The 13517-nt window shown below is 41.3% G+C and overlaps 1 protein-coding gene across 1 annotated transcript in view; it reads right to left on the reverse strand.

The window, feature by feature from the left end:
• Window positions 1–1100: 1100 nt before the first annotated feature.
• The window catches only part of MOV10L1 (Mov10 like RNA helicase 1), a 190710-nt gene continuing 178293 nt past the window's right edge, over window positions 1101–13517 (reverse strand). The window contains exons 24-26 of the mRNA XM_073650723.1: window positions 6984–7124; window positions 2998–3089; window positions 1101–1457 (exon numbers count right to left, since the gene is read on the reverse strand). Of these exons, the coding sequence (XP_073506824.1) occupies window positions 1448–1457; window positions 2998–3089; window positions 6984–7124 (243 nt within the window). The 3' untranslated portion in view covers window positions 1101–1447. The remainder of the gene's footprint in view (window positions 1458–2997; window positions 3090–6983; window positions 7125–13517) is intronic.

The following is a 13517-nucleotide window of genomic DNA, read 5'->3' on the forward strand; positions in this document are numbered from 1 at the left end:
AGAAGGATCTCGGGAAACCAGAGAAGCTAGAAATACCAGGAGGAGGAAGGGCATATCTGGATAATGTTGAGTGCTGAGTGCCTGCTGAAAATATCAGGTAAAGGAAGGAAGGAACAGCTCAGGTGAGGAACAGTTCGCTCTTCTAAGATGGCCCCTTGGCCAGTCGCACCACAGGGAAGGCAGGTCTTCATTTCCTGTACAGCAGTTCTCAAACTGTTCCTGAGCTGTTTCTTTCTTTCCTATATTATTTTTCCTTCAACTCTTCTTTGGCAGCAACACAGGTCACATGGCAAAAGATCATTGTATGCCGCGGTTATGTCATAGCATAATAAAAGGGAATGGGGTCACACTGCGACCCACAAGGTTCCATGGTAAGCAAGTAAAAAAAATCCAAGTTACGTCTTTTTGGTTGTGAGATCTTGAAGGTGGCAACATGACCCTATTTACTTGTATTATGATATAATGTATAAGCAGCATATAGGGCTGGACGATCTGTGTCTCATCTAAAGACGCTGTGTAGCTCCAGCCTTAATGTACATGTACTCTCTTTTATGAGGGCATTGATGGAAACAGACTTGAACCAGGGTGACCTCAAGGTGGTGGGGTCTCTTGCACTTATCCCACTTGTCTCCATTGAACAGGGACACAGCAGCACAGTGGAGTTGACGCAGTTAACCCTCTTTATCGTAGAGGAAACATGGAGACAGCAGGAAGACAATATTAACTACAAAAGTCCATTCCCAAGTAATCATATCATGTAGATTACCTGCTCTACTCTAAAGGAATATAATTTTCTACTTTCTTTTCTGCTCCTTTAAAGTTTATATAAAAATTATATATTTACTTGTGTAGCTAGAACCAGAGTAAAAGTGTTTCCACGTTTTCTATGAAATGTGTAAATATTATAAAAAGAAATACAATTTAAAATTGCATTAGATAGAACTACAAGATAAAAAAGGAAGTTTTAACCCAAAAGGGAATAAATTAGAGACTTCTCTCTTGATATGCTTTTATTAACATACTATGTGACTAACAAATACTGTGAACAACAAGGAGGCAGTAATGGCAGTTACCATGATGAGAAGGGTCCCTAGTTACATAAAAAATACAAAAGATATTTTTCTTTGTACCCTACATGTTATTGAAGGTCAATTCGAGTTCGTACAGAAATAAACGTCCCTAACCAGAGAGCAGTTTATTACAGAATAATAATTGTTACTGCATTAAAGGCAAATTATGTAGATATGGAAAATATACTACCTCCAAAAAGAAAAATAAAATAGTGCAAGTGTTAGATCAAAGTGTTTCACTCCGACACGTTAATACCATCACCCTTATTTTTTCTAGGGCAAAATGGCAAAACCAGCATATTTTAAGAATGTAGAACTGGTGGATGGCGATGGATCTATCCAGCCAAATCTTCTGCCAGAAGCCATGTTCCCAATGATTAATCACACCTGAAAATACAAATATTTCATCTAACAGCAGTTTTCTTGTATACTTAATATGACCACAATGTTTTATCAGTGTTGGAAATAAAGTGAGCCTGTTTACCACTTCATGCTGCCTAAATCAGAGACCGGCTCGTACATCGTAAATATCTTTGTTTTACTCTTTATGTTTAGAATGTAGGAGGCAATGTCAGAGTTATGCTTCCTGTGGTTAGTTCAGCATGAATCAGCTAAGAGGTTCCCTTTAAATAAAGTTTAAATCATAGAAAAGGTAAAAATTAAGACTAGCTATGCATTTACACAACACAATGAAAAATGACAGCCGACCAGTGGTCGTTTCATAGACTGCTTATACAGGCAGATCGTGCTTCATATGTGTACTGAACTATTTGTAATAAATCGTTTAGTACGCATAGACTTCCATTGTTCTCGGCAGCATAGTTCATGTTCACACATGACGACGCAAAGATGAGAACGATTATCTATTAGGCAGCACAAAATATCATTTCACCCAACAAACCAGCATTTTGCTCATTTGTCGGCTTCTTTACACTGCAAGATTATCGTGAACAAGCTTTACTGTAATAGTTTTGATAATAGTGTAGTATACATTGCATACCACTTAGAAGTCCTATAAGTTGATACCTTTTTACCCCTTCCATTATAGCCAAATTTTCGTTTTTTTTCCTCCCCTTTTCCCAACTTTTTTCTTTTTCAGTTGAAATAGCCTAAAAAGGGCTTGTTTTCCATGGGCCTACTGACAGTTTATTTTACAATATAGTACTGGAAAAAACTTCCAAGTGTAGTAACATTGTCAGAAGGATTTCACACCCCAAACTATTTATACTGGCATTTAGCACTTTCAAAGACTAGACCAGCTATACCTATACATGCCTAGTCCCTTTCTCCGTTACTGAGTAATCAGTGTTTGAATTTATATGCAAATTAGAAAGTAGTTCTGAAGCCTGTGTCACTCCAGCTCTATTCCCTGCTCAGTGCCACCTTCTCCTGGTGCTTGACGGATGGCTCCTATGCCAGAAGTCACACAGAACATAAGCTGTCAGTCAAGCCGGAGGAGGCAGCGCTGGGCGGGGAATAAGTGGACAGAGGCTTCAGATCTACAGCCTCATCTCCATATCAATTAAAACGCTGATTTCTCAATAATGGAACCACAGACTGACCATGCAAAGATATTGCTGGACTTGCATTTCACGCAAATATAAATAGTTTGGGGTGTGAAATCCTGCTGACCGATTCCTTTGAAAAATCTATGGTCAGGATATAGAGAGTCTGTCTTTTTCCCCCCTTCATGACATTGCCCAATCACAAGCAGGCAGTACATGCAGGGGAAAGAAGAACACGCCCCTACAACAGGTTAGAGCGGGTTTCTCAGTGTGAGCCATGTAATTACAGAGTGGAGAGATCGACATCTTGCCTATAGGTATTAACAGCTATTTACATATTAAGAAAAATATGTATTTCTCTGGATTAAGACATTTGATCACATATGATTGTATGATCAAATTCAATCCCAAAAGAAACTCACTGCTGTAGAGATTCCAGAGTGGGCGGTAGATTACAGCCAGTGTATGCTCCATTTACAATGCTGTATTCAAGCAGCGCACATGCACACGGATCCTTGTTAGAAGAAAACATTGCAGTAAAAATACATGAACAAGCCTGACACACAAAACAAGATATGGTCTACATAAAGGAGCGATTAAGATGGCAAGTGATATTCTAAAAGGCAATATGGGTACAGCTAGCAGTACAGTTTTAGTCCCTCAAATTCTAGTTGACAATTACTATCCAGTAACTCTCCTAAACATATTGGGCAGTGATTTTTAAATGGACTGTCAGCACAGAATGAGTGTTCAGAGTACAGGCGCTCGGAGCACCATGGAGTGACCAAATAATTAATTACACCTTCACATCGGCTTGTTTTCCCTCTATCTTCTCCCTTCTCTGGCTCTATCAAACCAGAGCTGTCAATCAAAGAAGAAAGGGGTGGAGATAGATGGAAAACAAGGAGGTGGGGAGGTACACTTAAATGTTTGCCACGCCTGTACTTGTACTGAACAGTCATTTTGTGAGTCCCTTTAAAGACTGACCAGAGCTTTTTAGGGGCACTACAGTGAAAATTTCAGTTACACGGCTAAACCCCACTCTTGTCTGGCGGATCCAGTTTTTGACAGACAGTGGCTGATTTGTTATTAATGTACTAAAGTGGAAACAAAATGAATCTGAACAATTCCCACCAATAATGAAATCTATAAAAAAAAATAACTGAACAATAACAGCAATACTATAGTATTGAATTAATGTGCAGGTGCCCATATGCCATGGAAAATATATAGATAATCTATAAACCACTATGCAACAGCACATTTGTAAAAAAATAAATAAAAGGAAAGTGCTTAAAACAGCTTCAACTCTGTTATATTGGTGTTTGTTCTCCCATGAACTGCTGGCTTTAGATCCTTCCACAACATTTCCATAGGATAAAAGTTATTCATAAGGTTATTCTTTAACCATTCCTTAATAGAGCGACTTGCGTGCTCTGGGTTGTCATCTTGTTGCATGACCCAAGTTATCTTGAGATTCAGCTCTTGGATATACAGTACAGACCAAAAGTTTGGACACACCTTCTCATTTAAAGATTTTTCTGTATTTTCATGACTAAGAAAATTGTACATTCACACTGAAGGCATCAAAACTATGAATTAACACATGTGGAATTATATACTTAACAAAAAAGTGTGAAAAAACTGAAAATATGTCTTAATATCTTGGTTCTTCAAATTAGCCACCTTTTGCTTTGATGACTGCTTTGCACACTCTTGGCATTCTCTTGATGAGCTTCAAGAGGTAGTCACCGGAAATGGTCTTCCAACAATCTTGAAGGAGTTCCCAGAGATGCTTAGCACTTGTTGGCCCTTTTGCCTTCACCCTGCGGTCCAGCTCACCCCAAAGCATCTCGATTGGGTTCAGGTCTGGTGACTGTGGAGGCCAGGTCATCTGGCGTAGCACCCCATCACTCTCCTTCTTGGTCAAATAGCCCTTACACAGCCTGGAGGTGTGTTTGGGGTCATTGTCCTGTTGAAAAATAAAAGATGGTCCAACTAAAAGCAAACCGGATGGAATAGCATTCCGCTGCAAGATGCTGTGGTAGCCATGCTGGTTCAGTATGCCTTCAATTTTGAATAAATTCCCAACAGTGTCACCAGCAAAGCACCCCCACACCATCACACCTCCTCCTCCATGCTTTACGGTGGGAACCAGGCATGTAGAGTCCATCCGTTCACCTTTTCTGCGTCGCACAAAGACACGGTGGTTGGAACCAAAGATCTCAAATTTGGACTCATCAGACCAAAGCACAGATTTCCACTGGTCTAATGTCCATTCCTTGTGTTCCTTAGCCCAAACAAGTTTCTTCTGCTTGTTGCCTGTCCTTAGCAGTGGTTTCCTAGCAGCTATTTGACCATGAAGGCCTGCTGCACAAAGTCTCCTCTTAACAGTTGTTGAAGAGATGTGTCTGCTACTAGTACTCTGTGTGGCATTGACCTGGTCTCTAATCTGAGCTGCTGTTAACCTGCGATTTCTGAGGCTGGTGACTCGGATAAACTTATCCCGAGGAGCAGAGGTGACTCTTGGTCTTCCTTTCCTGGGGCGGTCCTCATGTGAGCCAATTTCTTTGTAGCGCTTGATGGTTTTTGCAACTGCACTTGGGGACACCTTCAAAGTTTTCCCAATTTTTCAGACTGACTGACCTTCATTTCTTAAAGTAATGATGGCCACTCGTTTTTCTTTACTTAGCTGCTTTTTTCTTGCCATAATACAAATTCTAACAGTCTATTCAGTAGTATTGTCAGCTGTGTATCCACCAGACTTCTGCACAACACAACTGATGGTCCCAACTTCATTTATAAGGCAAGAAATCCCACTTATTAAACCTGACAGGGCACACCTGTGAAGTGAAAACCATTTCCGGTGACTACCTCTTGAAGCTCATCAAGAGAATGCCAAGAGTGTGCAAAGCAGTCATCAAAGCAAAAGGTGGCTACTTTGAAGAACCTAGAATATAAGACATATTTTCAGTTGTTTCACACTTTTTTGTTAAGTATATAATTCCACATGTGTTAATTCATAGTTTTGATGCCTTCAGTGGGAATGTACAATTTTCGTAGTCATGAAAATACAGAAAAATCTTTAAATGAGAAGGTGTGTCCAAACTTTTGGTCTGTACTGTATGTCCTGACATTTACCTTTAGAATTTACTAATAAAATTCAGAGTTCATCAATGATAACAATCTGTCCTGGCCCAGATGTAGCAAAACAGGCCCAAACCATGATACTACCACCACCATGTTTTCACAAATGGTATTGAGTTATAATGTAGTGGTTTTCATTCCCCAAACAGAACACTTCTTAATTAAACCAAAAAACTCTATTTTGGTCTCAAGTATCCACCTTCTGGCTTGTTAAGGTAATATTTAGCAACTGCACATAGGCAGCAAATGTTCTTTTTGAAAAGCAGTGGCCTTCTCCTTGCCATCCTGCTATGCATTGTTGTTCTGTGTCCTCTTGTGAGTGGACTCAAACATTAACAGTCAATGTGAGACAGGGCTTTAGTTGCTTTGAGTTTATCATGGGTTCCTTCGAGACTTGGCATTTATTATATGCCTTGCTCTTGAAGTGATCTTTGTTGGTCGACCACACCTAGTGGTGGTAATAATGGTCTTGAATGTCATCCATTTGTACACAATCTGTCTGACTGGATTGGTGGAATCCAAACCCTTTATAGTTGGTTTTGTAACCTTTTACAGCTTGATGATGAGCATGAACAACTCTTCTAATGAGGCCCTCAGGAACTTCCCTTGATCATATTATGATTCACTTCCACAAACACGTGTTCTGAAGATTGGAGTTTCATAGATCCCTGTCATTTAAATAATACAGGTCGCCCACTCACACCTGATTGGCACTGTAATAAGTTATCTGCTAATCTGAATGGTTCATATACTATTGCTACTAACAGACATGTAATATTGGCTAATTGGATAATTTTTCTTGATAAAAAAAAAGACAAAATAATATTTTATACTGATTTGGTTGTCTTTATCTACAAGTCAAATTTTTGCAGGAATGTGGGAACATTCTGAAGGGTTTGCACACCGTCAAGCATCACAGTACCTCAGGTCCTTTTTCCCATGTGTAGTAATAGTGGAAGTCATGTTAATTCATTTCAGAGTGGAATCTTTTACATGAATCAGACCATATTATTCTGCACGTTATAATCCCTAAACAATGGGTACATTAACTGAAACTGTTCTTTGTCGCGATTAGATCAGAATACCAGAGAGATGTGTGTGAACAGAGCCTGAGCTTCAATGTTCTGGTGCAATTAGAAAATAACCTTGGATAGTAAAGGAAACTTGCGACTAACACAACTGTTTAATGTATTCAGACCAGAATATTATTACAAATTCCATATGTAAACCTCCCCTCTTGTACACGGTTTTGCACACTCACCTTCATGAGAATGTGGGGGTTTCCAAGTACAATCAACAGAGCCTTTGGTCTAGTTGTTGCAACATTGAATCGTTTTGGATTGCAGAGGAATCCCAACAAGCTTCTAGAGTCATTATACAGAGAATCTTCGCAGGAACGTACCTAAAAGACCAGCTTTATTTAATCTGAAATATTGTTATCCTGAGGTTTAGCATCAAGTAATATATATTGTCAACCTGAATACTATGCATTAACTTCTCCAGCCTGATTGGTCACATATTGGGTTGTTAAACATGAAAAGTACTAATGAAGGCACCCTTAGCACACATACTCCACGCCACCATAGGAAGGGCTTAAATGGTATCTGTAATTAACATTTTCCCTAGGCAAATCATAGGTATTACAGGATAGGACAGTGTAAAATCTTTCCAAGAATACCTGTTACGTCCTACCTGGTGCTCCCATGCTCTGAAATTTGACTTCTAATTGTACGCAAATTAGCTTTGCAAGTACAGTACAGACCAAAAGTTTGGACACACCTCATTTAAAGATTTTTCTGTATTTTCTTGACTATGAAAATTGTACATTCACACTGAAGGCATCAAAACTATGAATTAACACATGCGGAATTATATACTTAACAAAAAAGTGTGAAACAACTGAAAATATGTCTTATATTCTAGGTTCTTCAAAGTAGCCACTTTTTGCTTTGATGACTGCTTTGCACACTCTTGGCATTCACTTGATGAGCTTCAAGAGGTAGTCACCGGAAATGGTTTTCACTTCACAGGTGTGCCCTTGTCAGGCTTAATAAGTGGGATTTCTTCCCTTATAAATGGGGTTGGGACCATCAGTTGTGTTGTGCAGAAGTCTGGTGGATACACAGCTGATAGTCCTACTGAATAGACTGTTAGAATTTGTATTATGCCAAGAAAAAAAGCTGCTAAGAAAAACGAGTGACCATCATTATGAAGGTCAGTCAGTCCGAAAAATTGGGAAAACTTTGAAAGTGTCCCCAAGTGCAGTTGCAAAAACCATCAAGCGCTACAAAGAAACTGGCTCACATGAGGACCGCCCCAGGAAAGGAAGACCGAGCGTCAACTCTGCTTCTGAGGATAAGTTTATCCGAGTCACCAGCCTCAGAAATTGCAGGTTAACAGCAGCTCAGATTAGAGACCAGGTCAATGCCACACAGAGTTCTAGCAGCAGACACATCTCTTCAACAACTGTTAAGAGGAGACTTTGTGCAGCAGGCCTTCATGATAAAATAGCTGCTAGGAAACCACTACTAAGGACAGGCAACAAGCAGAAGAGACTTGCTTGGCCTAAAGAACACAAGGAATGGACATTAGACCAGTGGAAATCTGTGCTTTGGTCTGATGAGTCCAAATTTGAGATCTTTGGTTCCAACCACTGTGTCTTTGTGCGACGCAGAAAAGGTGAACGGATGGACTCTACATGCCTGGTTCCATGGAGGTGTGATGGTGTGGGGGTGCTTTGCTGGTGACACTGTTGAGGATTTATTCAAAATTGAAGGCATACTGAACCAGCATGGCTACCACAGCATCTTGCAGCGGCATGCTATTCCATCCGGTTTGCGTTTAGTTGGACCATCATTTATTTTTCAACAGGACAATGACCCCAAAAACACCTCCAGTCTGTGTAAGGGCTATTTGACCAAGTAGGAGAGTGATGGGGTGCTACGCCATATGACCTGGCCTCCAAAGTCACCAGACCTGAACCCAATCGAGATGGTTTGGGGTGAGCTGGACCGCAGAGTGAAGGCAAAAGGGCCAACAAGTGCTAAGCATCTCTGGGAACTCCTTCAAGATTGTTGGAAGACCATTTCCAGTGCCTACCTCTTGAAGCTCATCAAGAGAATGCCAAGAGTGTGCAAAGCAGTCATCAAAGCAAAAGGTGGCTACTTTGAAGAACCTAGAATATAAGACATATTTTCAGTTGTTTCACACTTTTTTGTTAAGTATATAATTCCACATGTGTTAATTCATAGTTTTGATGTGAATGTACAATTTTCATAGTCAAGAAAATACAGAAAAATCTTTAAATGAGAAGGTGTATCCAAACTTTTGGTCTGTACTGTATATTCGTACATTTGCAGCCCTAGGTTCTTCTTTGCTTCTACCCACTGCCCTTGCTTCACAATTAACAATGGAGACAGAGGCTGTGCTGTATAATACCACCTCTACTCTTCACTGTCACACCAGAAGCCTGGGCGGAACTGACTGAGCGAAGCTAAGAGGAACTGAGGACTCTGTTGCACTTGCAAAGTTAATATGAAAAGCATATGAATAAAAGTAAAAATTTCAGAACATGGGAGCACCAGATAGTGACAAAACAAGTATCCATGGAAATGATTTACACTGCACTATCTTTCAGTTCCTCTGATTTTCTAGGGCAAATACTACTATAATCTATCTGTGGCTTCTCTTTTTTTATTTAATACAACACTAGGCAGACAAAAACAGATGATTTTTATTAAACATAACAAAAATGGCTAGAAGTGTCCCCAATGCCAGGACCTGACTTTGTAGTAAGTGCACAGGATGAAATCTTTGGTCTCTACACGAGTGCAGGTTTTGCACCTCCATTGATGACCAGAGCACTAGAGCCACAAGGATGCCTAGAAGACAATTACTTCAGTACGGAGAAAAAGAGGAAAAAAATAGTGTTCATCTGGTGGTGACCTACAACCCACCGCTTGAGATACTGAGGAAAAACTGCTAAAAAACTTCACCACATCCTACACAAGGATGACTGGTGTGACAGAGTCACTGGCGAAGTATGTGAGCGGGAATATGTTTCACTACGGTTATTAGCCTTAGTGAACTAAACCTACAATTTCCTTCAGCATGTTATGTGTTGGAGGTTAAACCGCCATGTTCAAAGGGAGGATTTTTTTTGTGAATGACCATTGTGAAGGGCGGGAAGTCATTCACCATATCTCCACCTCAGGGTGTGGCTGAGCAAGGTTAAATGCTCAGTGACTGTTTTTTTCCTCTGGTGTGGTCTGGAGAAGGAAATCTCCAGGCGGTGTTTGTGGAAGCCAGAGAGCTCCACAGTAGGACTTGTGTTTGGTGGAACTTCATTATGCTACCAGGAGCGGGCGAAACCCCACTCACCTATGGACTGTTTTATACTTTATCTTTTTGTTTTCCGTTATTCCGGAGAGGACGTGTTTATGTTGTGGAAGTCTGTTGAGGTTTATGCCATATCCCAATAAACCTCCAGGAAGTTAACCCAAGACATGTTTTCCTGCATCTGCCTCTGTGAGCAGAGCAAGGCACTTTACCACACTGACTAAAAACAATATTCAGGCAACCTCCAAACTTAAGAAACATCAGGATTCGAAGTTCAATGCCCTCAGATACACCAAGAGGAACTTTTCCTAGCAATGTGAAGAGCTGCAAAATCTGCACTCATGTAGAGACCAAAGACCGGATGCAGATTCCCAGCACACAGCAGGACTATAATATTCCCGTGACATTCACATGTTCCTCTTAAATGTGGCGTACTTAATTCTGTGCACTATATGTCCTATTGGGGTCTCTATTTGGGAGAAACAGGACAGAAACTGAGAGCAAGGATGAGGTCTCATCACCACATAATTACAGATAAGAAAAAACTCATTTGCCGGTGGCCAAACATTTCTGTGGTTCAGGACACAACATCAACCTTATGAAAGTTGTCATATTAAAAGGCAACTTTAAATCACAAAAACATCGAAGGATTTTGGAATACAAACTGATTAGGGTCTTTGACACCCTCCACACAGGAATAAATCTGTCATATATGACTCACTACAAAATCTGAGGAATTTGCTCCAGAGACAGTGAGGATACCAGGTCTCTGATCTTACATGGATATTGAGACCATAAAACTTTCACACCACTAAATCTAATCCAATCCAATTAAGGATTCGCTCTCTAAACTCAGTTTGTTTATTTAAATGTCATTTTATGATGCCAGGCCTCTACTCTTTTTTTGTGCATATATTTGTGTTTCTTCATCTATTTTGTTATACCATGCCTGAGGAAGAGACCTAAGTTGTCTCGAAAGCTTGCCTTGTAACATCATTTATCTTATTTTTGTTAGCCATTAAAAGGTATCATAACTACAGGATTATCTTGTTTTTCCCACAGAGAGCAATAGGTTGAAAAAAGACATAGGTCCATCAAGTTCAACCTGTTATCGTAAACTCTGGATTAGAACAAAACCAGCACTGCTGCATTATTTACTGAGCAGTAACTGGTCAGTACCATCATTAGGCCAAGTTCACACATTCACATGGTCAGTATTCTACATCAATATTTGTAAGCCAAAACCAGGAGTGGAACAATCCGAGCAAAAGGATAATAGAAACACGTCACCACTCCTGTATTTATCACCCACTCCTGATTATGACTTGCAAATACTGATGTAAAATACTGACCAAATACTGAATGTGGCGTTAGAGCAGAAGTGCTGATTTAGTTCAAAGAGCGAGAGCTCACAATAAGGCCATGGCCCCACTATCAGTATTCGGTCAGTATTTTTTCTCAGGAGTGGGAGACGAAAACCAGTAGTGGGTGATAAAAGGTATAATAGAAACAAGTGCACCAATTCGGCATTAATCTGATTGTTCCTCACCTAGTTTTGTCTCCCACGCCTGAGAAAAAATACTGACCAAATACTGATAGTGGGGCCATGGCCTAAGAAATGAGATCTCTCACTTTCACAATAAGGGAGGCCATGGTACGTTGTGGAATCCCATAACCCAGACGTTCAGACCCAACGTTTGATAGAAAGCTAGGTCTTTTAGCCTGGCAGGAGACATACTTCTGAGTAATTTTGTTAAGTTATGTTATAATTAGTCACAGATAGGTGACAGGTTCTCTTTAAAAAGTATCAATTAGTTTTTTCACCAATGCACAATATGGTAAGTACAATAACATTTAAAGAGGACCTTTCACCAAATGTTGCATGATGACCTAGACACTCGATGTAATAGGTGCTATAGAGCAGAATAAAAGTTTTTTATTTCCCATCTGTCTTGCAGAGACATTAGTGATTAGTGTTGAGCCACCCCCGTAGTGTTTGAGTTCGGTTCGTCGAACACCCGTGTGTTCGCCGCACTGTTCGTCGAACTGTTTGTCGAACACCGTTAAAACCAATGGCAGGCAAACAAAAACACATAGAAACACATAGAAAACACCTTCAAAGGTGTCCAAAAGCTGACAAACTGCTCAGAAGACACAACTAACACATGGAAAAGTGACAAGTACATATAGTCATGAGAAAAGAAAAGAGGTGGAGGAGTAAAAGGAGGGGGAGACACAGATATAGGCATGTCATGCCCTTCTAAAATCCAAAAAGTGAGAAGCCGACACGTTCAGTCCGCTCCTGCCCGTGCCACCTCCGTGTCGCCGGGTTTGTGCCAGAGCCGCGGTGAACCCTGACGGCCAGCCCCCCTCTCCCAATACTGGTGCCTGTCCGCTGGTGGGTCGAGCGAGCCCCCCTGTGGTGGAGGCAGCTCTAAGCTTTTTAATTTAAATTGTCTCTCTAATTTGAATGAATACACTTTAAATCCATTTACAAGGATCTATTGGAGGGCAAGTCTCATGCCAGCAGCCGCGTAATTCCAGCTCCAGTAGCGTCCACTAAAGCTGCTGCAGTTAAAAAGCTTTTATAAGGATCGAGCTCGGCTGTCCACCGCAAGGCATCCTACTGCCAGTCCCAGCCCCTATGCCTTGGGGTGCCTCCTGATGCTCTTCACTGAGTATCCCGTGGTCCCGAAGCATTTCCTTTGAAAAAATTAAGTGTCCAAACTACAGGTGGTGTAGCTTGCTTAACAGCCGGGATAATCCGCTGACTAGCAGACACTGCTACTAGGCACAAAGTATTTCCTGGGCTAGATGCAGTTAAAAATTTGTAATTAGATACTCTCGTTGGATGCTGAGAAAGCATTCCATAGAGTCTCCTGGCACGCCATATAGGATTCTCTTAAAAAGCCTGGGGTAGGGGTCTAGGGGACCCTTTTATAGCCAAAATCACGGCCCTGTATCGCAATACGTCACCTAGGCTGAAGATAAATGGAACTGTAGCACCATGAGGGCTCGGTTGCTACAGAGGTATTGCACCTCACCCAGAGGTGTGATATCTCACTCTCAGGTAAGGATGGAGTGTGGATCAGGACCCGACACCTGCATGCATTACACCACATTGCCGTGGGGCAGGGCGACCAATATGCCCCTGAGATGGGCACGACAGTCCCTGTCCCTGCCTGGAGTGGGGGGAGGGAACACTGAGGAAGGGGAACCCTGTAGTGCAGGAGCAGGGAGGAAGCAGTTCCTGGGTGCATTGAGAAGGGAGTATAAAAGGTGGGCACCATCTTAGTTCAGTGCAGAGAAGTCTGAGCAGAAGTGGCAGGGAGCAGGGGCTCTGCATGAGCTCTGCTCCGGAGGCAGGCCTAGTAACAGAGGACCAGGCCTGGAAGAGGGAGAAGGAAGGAAGAGGAGCGGAGAAGGCTCCAGGAACGAGGAACGAAGGGATCCCAGG

The sequence above is a fragment of the Phyllobates terribilis genome, unplaced genomic scaffold (genome assembly GCF_046119375.1).
Source record: "Phyllobates terribilis strain yellow unplaced genomic scaffold, ASM4611937v1 Scaffold_11__3_contigs__length_659146591, whole genome shotgun sequence".
NCBI classification, from domain to species: domain Eukaryota; kingdom Metazoa; phylum Chordata; class Amphibia; order Anura; family Dendrobatidae; genus Phyllobates; species Phyllobates terribilis.